Raw genomic sequence first — 6,479 nt, forward strand, 5'->3', positions numbered from 1 at the left:
TTGTCCAAACCCAGCCTGCAGCCCAGGCTTGGGCAGAGCTCACACTTCAGCGCCCCGAACCCCAGCGAGAGGAAACGCTGTCCCTCGAGGCCAGAAGCCACTGGCACTGACCACGCGTAGGCATGAGGGGCTGGGACGACTGTCTCCCTACTCGGCACCCCAAACCCCAACCCGACTTTGGCCCGCGCGATGAAAGAACCAGACTGGGAGAAAGTTAGGGGTGGGGTAGAGGGGAGAGGAAAAAAAAGTTTAAGGAGGTTAGGCTTGGTGGGATGGCTACCCCCACCCCACCGGAGGCTCGAGAGGGGAGCCTTGGGGGCGATCGGAGAAGGCGAGAGAGGATGGGGTTATCGGCGGGGAGGATCGGGGCACCCGAGCGACTGCCCCGAAGGCGTGCGGGGTGGCGTCGCGGGGTACGCGCGGCGAGGAGGGCGGGCGAGGGGCTCGGCGCGCAGGGCAGCCCGGCCGCGCAGCCCCGCCGCGACGCCGGGTCTCTTACCTGCCGCCCGCTTGGGTGCCTGCTGTTTCCTCCTTGGCATCGCTCTACTTCGGTCCTGTCCCGCTGCTGGCGGCCCGGCCCCGAGCCGCGCGCGGGGGCCCGCGGTCTCGCTCGCCTCTCCGCGCGTCCTCCGCCTCCTGCCCGGTGGCTCCTAGGGCGTCTCTCGGCCTCTGTCCCCCCGACGATCCCCCCTGCAACTCCTCCACCAAGGGCCGGAGACCCCCCGCTCGGGAGGGCAGACCCGGGTGGCTCGTGCCGGCTGGTTTGAAGTACAGGCTTGGCTGCGCCTTGTTTGTTTGTTTGTTTGTTTTGGATGGTTTTTTTTTTCCTCTCTCTCTTTTGTTTTTGCTTTTTGGAATTTTTTGTTTGTTTGTTTGGCTTTTTTTTTTTTTTTTTTGGTGACTGTTGAGACACTTGATTTCTTTATTAAACATCCAAGACCGGGTTCGGATGGACGAGGGGCGCACACGCGCCACACGCACACGCGCGCGGACAGGCTAAGGGGGGAAACGCGGCGATCCTGGGGAGGTAGTGGCGGCGGCTGCGTCTTCCTCCTGCTTGTCCTTTCCCTCCTCCTCCTGGCCGGTCTCGATGGCGGATCCGAGCTGGGGGGAGAGAGAGATCACTCACTGTGGGTTTGTGGCTGCTGTCAGATCCTGGGCTGTGAGTGATATGCGAGAGGACGGGCGCGGGTTTGGGAAACACAGAAAATCTGGAATCCACTCACTCACTCACACACACGCGCGCGCACTCACACACACACGGACGCACACTCACACACACGCACTCGCTTCCTCTCACACACACTCACACCCCCACATATGCGCGCACGCACGCACACACACACACTCACACACGCGCGCGCGCGCACACACACTCACACACACACACACACACACACACACACAAGACAGGGCGAGGCGATGCCAGCAAACATCGATCCGGCTGAACAAACTGAACACTAACAAACTCCTCCTCCTCCTCCTCTCCCCGCGACCTGATGACAGGGAGAAATTTACTCCCCAGCCGCAGCGCGCCAGGCAGAGGGAGTCTATTAAAGGCGCAGTGTCCCGCCGGGCGCGGGGCTGGGGGCGGGGCCCGGGCGTGCCACCCGCGCTCCCGCTCACCCGTGCGCCCACCGGGCGCGGGGACACCGCTGGGGGACGAGGCGGGGAGCGAGGGGACGCGGGAGGGGCGGGGGCAGGGTGCTGGCTGGCTGCACGGGGCGGCTGGGGAGGGCGCTGCGGGGGCGGGGGCGGGGGGGCTGGGCTGGCTCACCTGCAGGGGTCCGCGGAGGAGGCCGAGAACTTAGATGTGCTTTGGGCGGGGAAGGCGGGGGCACCCCTTCCAGGGATGACCTCCAACCTCTCAGTCCGACCACAAAGATGTCCTCCGCACCCCCCTAAGTTTGGCCATGGCCCGGTGCCTCCCTCCTCCTTGCCGATCAGCGATCAGCGGATGGTCATGAAAAGGAAAATCTCCCATCTGCCTCCCTGAGGGTGTCACCACATAGTCTTCTCTCGTTTTGTTTAGAGAGTGTTTATTGAGCACCTACTATGTGCCTGCTCTGGAGACACAGGAGCCACAGAGAAAGGGAAGCTCCCGGCCTCTTCCTGTTTATATTCTGACAGGGAGAAGACTCGTCATCCTCAGCTATCCAGTCTTTGCTTACATGTCGCTTTCTCCCAGAGGCCTACCTTACTTAAAATTTCGCACCGGCCGCCACACCTACCTCCTCCCTTTTTCTCTATTTCATTTGTCTCCACTGGCCATATCGATACCACACACATTATACGCAGGTTTCTTTTCTGCTTATTGTCCTCGCTCCTCTCTAGGATATGAGCTCTGGGGAAGAGGGAGTTTTTCCTCTTTTGTTTACTCTTATATCCTCGAAGGAAGGCAAACGGCAAGACATAGTAAGTGCCCAATAAAGTGTTTGTCAAATGAATGAAAAGCCGAGAAGGAAGGCGATTTCAGAGCGCTAAGCTCCGCAGCAGTGTGAGCGAGGGTTCCGGGGTTGCATCTGGAGGAGGGAGAAGGTCTGGGCTTAGAGATGCCACTCAAGCCGAGACAGAGTCCAGCCAGCAGGCGACGCTGGAGCCCTGCTCTGGGCCAGGCGCTTTGGAGGGGCTGAGGACAGGTCTGAACTTAGACCCTGCCCTCAAGAAACTCACGCTCTAGTGTGAGAGACCAGCCATTCAAGGGACCAGGCATGCGTGCCTGGACAGGTGCACTTAGGAGGGGTGATTACCTGGAGGGAGGGAGATTACTAGGCAGGGCTAGTAATCTCCTGGGGAGAGTCAAGTCCAAACCAAGTCCTAGGTATAGAGTCCTAGGAACTCCAACGGTGAAGCCCTTGGCACAGGAAGCCCACCTTCCTACATCAGGGCTTCCGCCTCCAGCATTAAAATCCCCCGAGGCCCTCCTTAAGATGCCCATGCCCGGGCCTCGTGCCAGAAGAAGGTGTCTCAACCCTGGCGCTGCTGACATGTGGGTCCTAACTCTGTTGTGGCGGCTGCCAGACCCTCTCGTTCCTGCCCTGTCCACTGAAGCAGTCTCCAGACATTGCCCAGTGTCCCCTGCGGGGCAAAATCACCCCCCTAGAGGAGCATCGCCGCCCTAGACCTTTTAAAACAGAAACTTCCAGACGGGGACCAAGGAATCTGCACTCGGAACAAGCAGTCTTCACCCCCACGAGTGACTCTCCTGGCCACTCCAGTTCGAGGACGGCTAAAGAAGCCTTTGTTCTTTTGGAATCAGACGCACCCAACAGAGTAACCATAAAACCAACTCAGGCTTGGGTGTTGATATAATTCAGGTGCATCATGGTCACTGTGGTGGGGTTTCACCTGTGCCTGCCCTCGCTCCCTCCCCCCACCAGGCGGCCACCAGTGTGATTTGGGACACCTCCCACCTGTGACCCACCCACATGCCACCCTTGTCCTCACTCGAGGGGAAGTACCGGGGTGGCTCATTACACAGATACTTTCCTCAGGTGTCCTTCGGGGTTATCGGAAACATAACTCCCACCCTACTAGTCGGCCGTGACGTGCTATCGTCCCTGTCTGCAAAGTGCTGTTTGGTCCTTTTCAACATCCCCACGCGCGAGCGCGGCAAGTGCTCGTTTCTCGTTCTCACGTATGTGGCGCAAGTTGGTAAATGGCCTTCCCTGAGTCACCCGGTCGGCCTCCACCCAGGACCGACCCCACCCGGTGCCAGCCTCGACCTTAGGCAACTGAGGCAGAGGAAGCGCCACTTCGCAGTTGGCAATGTCGGCAAAAGATTATTAATCCGAATTCATTTTAATCACCCAATCGATACACCTTGATGGAGCGCTGTACCGGGGACCAGGCCTTACTGAGTACAAAACCCCAGAGTCCCGCTGCTAAGAGATCAGTCATAGGGTCGGGAGGTACGGACTGAAGGCCTGGACAGAAAGCAGACAGGCTGCAGCCAGCTCACCACGAACCCCCTCCTCTGTGGAAGTCCCAGGCCTGCTGATGCGGTGTTCATGTTACATTTGCTCATTGAAAAACAAAACATCTACTATGTTAGGTGTCAGGCATTGCCCCAAGCACGAGAGATGCTGAAATTGCATAAGATAGGATCCCTATCTTCAAATAGCTTCTGCTAAAATGACACCCCAAAGACTAGGGCCTTCAGGAGCTGGACCCAGCCTCGGACAGAATCGGAATGGAAACTGTAGGAATGTTGACTCTGGGCTACAGAATCTCTCCCAGCCTCTCTCCAGGGTTCTTCTCCACATTTTACCTCTACTCTCTCTTCTTTCTCAATAGCTGGTTATATAATGGGGTGGAGGGACTAGAATCCCTCTGTTAACCCCACATTTTAGCTGGCTACCAGGCTACCAACACATTCTTGGACCTATACTTCTGGAATGTTCTTTCATTGATTTTTCTTTTTTTTTTTTTTCCTTTTCCTTTTTTTTTTTTTTAAACCCCTATTGCTACTATTGTAGGATATTTAGCTTATCCACAAAGGATGTTGGCTACCCCAGGGGAATGCATCACACACTGGCACCCAAATATTGTTCAGAGTTGCAGATATGACACGGGAAAACACTGAACCACGCAGTGAAAAGGTTAAACCGTTTCAATCCTCTTCCGCTCTGAGAAGGTCTGAGTTTGGTGCTAGCGTATCTTTTATGCCTAACAATCGCTACCTTTTATCTTCCAGACAAGATGCCGCTGAGGCATAGAAGCTTGGGAGGGACAAGAGTCCCAGGCTAGACTTTCATGAAACGGTTTGTTTACTTCTCGAATTCACTTTAAGGTTGCCTCCATCTTGGCAAAAGATACTGCTCCCATCTGCGATGGGCATCTAAAGTTTGATATAATTTTTGGGTTTTAAAAGCAATATCGCTAAAGGAATGACAGAGAAGAAATGATGCTTCGGTTGGGGTGTAGTGATGGCAAAATGTGGGAAAGGTGGTACAGCCATGACGAGAATTTGCAAAATACTTTGCTAAACCACAGTCTCTGGCACTTCTGGAAACTTCTTCCAAGAGTTGGTGGCTTGGAATAATTCTATGTTGGGGTCTCCAGGGAACTTAGCGTCCTAGGATCCAACACCCAAACTCTGGGATGTGAAAAGACATGGATGAGTGACTCGATGCCTTTTCCAGAACACTTATTCCCTCACGGGCTCAAAGTGAAAATCACCTGGCGATTTTTTTTTTTTAAGATGGAGGAACAGGCCCCACCCCCAAATTACTATATTAGATCCTCAGGTGGGGCCAGGATTCTGAAATTTAAAAAATTCCCAGGTGATTCTGATAAGGGGCCAGGCATGGGAACCTTCCCTGCGCAAAAGCTGAATTTTGTAACAAGTGAATCACGTCAGCAGAACTTGTTGCAGGCAGGGAACAGCCGGGGCATCTGCTGCTGGGTTCACTCAAAAGTGTGGGCGAGAACTCTCCTCACTGCACCCACAGGAGCCTCTGAGCGCCCCGTAAAGCGCATGCATCTCATACTGAATTATAATAATAATAATAATAATAATAATTATTATTATTATTATTATTATTTTGGTCAGTTTGTTTATCTTACCACTGGAGCCCAACCCAATGGACTTGAAACAAATACATGAAGTGTCTACCATGTGCTAGGTAATGCTGTTATTACGGGACATCGGGTCAGGCTGTGAGAGTCTGGAGCAGAGGGAGGATGTCTCCGTCACCAGGATGCCCCCTGTATAGGTTCGGAGCTTCTGTAATTTCTCGTCTCCCCCAGATTTGTTTCTCGTCATCCCTCTAAAGTCGGATGTCACCTCCTTCTGCCCAACGTATCTGTCCCGTTCTTTCTCTCGCCCTTCGTGGCAGTCACAACAGTCTGTGAAGTATCTTTCTCATGCATTCGTCGGTATTATTTTTCTCTCCTAAGTAACATGTGATGTCCACATACCTCTGGGGCCCCAAGTCCATTGCAGCACGGCTGGTTCTGGGACAGCGGTGTTTCGTTCTATGTTGTTTCGTTATGATGTAGATGAGGGAAAAAACATGGATTCCGGGCTGGGCCGGTGTGTGGGTTTTCTCTGGGTCCTCTGGTTTCCCCTAACATCCCAAAGGAGGGCGAGCGAGGCAAATGCCGGGAGCGAGCGCGCCCTGCCACGGAAGGCCAGCTCGTACACCTGGGTTTCCGCCTGTGGATTCCCGCCCAGCACCCTGAGCTGCCGGAAGAGGCTCCGTGACCTGGAAGTAGAATCAAGGGGTTGGAAAATAAGCATCTTGTTCTGATCTCTTCTTAAATGTATGTATCGCCTACATTTATTTCTTTTTTTTTTTCGATGTTTGGGTCTTTATTTAGAAGTTTGGTGATGTTCTTGTGACCAGAAATACTCTGTAGGAAGTCAACTCTTGCTCCTATCAATTAGCCAATGGGAAAACTGGTTTCATTATACATCGGTTCGCTTAAAGTCACAGCTCCTAAGAACCTAACCACGATGTTAATTGAGGACTTAC

At 54.1% G+C, this 6,479-nt stretch overlaps 1 protein-coding gene across 5 annotated transcripts in view; it reads right to left on the bottom strand.

Moving 5' to 3' along the window:
* The window catches only part of TSHZ2 (teashirt zinc finger homeobox 2), a 400,422-nt gene extending 394,241 nt beyond the window's left edge, over positions 1-6,181 (bottom strand). For 2 of the 5 annotated variants that reach the window (XM_036229268.1, XM_036229267.1), the window contains exon 1: positions 500-1,329. In XM_036229268.1, coding sequence (XP_036085161.1) covers positions 500-539 — 40 coding nt within the window. In that variant the 5' untranslated portion in view covers positions 540-1,329. Of the gene's footprint in view, positions 1-499; positions 1,330-1,777; positions 1,874-5,922 lie in introns of those variants that run through there. The other 3 variants (XM_036229265.1, XM_036229266.1, XM_036229264.1) reach the window with 3 other exon arrangements.
* Between the last annotated feature and the right edge of the window lie 298 nt (positions 6,182-6,479).

Source organism: Rousettus aegyptiacus, unplaced genomic scaffold, assembly GCF_014176215.1.
Source record: "Rousettus aegyptiacus isolate mRouAeg1 unplaced genomic scaffold, mRouAeg1.p scaffold_m13_p_12, whole genome shotgun sequence".
NCBI lineage: Eukaryota > Metazoa > Chordata > Mammalia > Chiroptera > Pteropodidae > Rousettus > Rousettus aegyptiacus.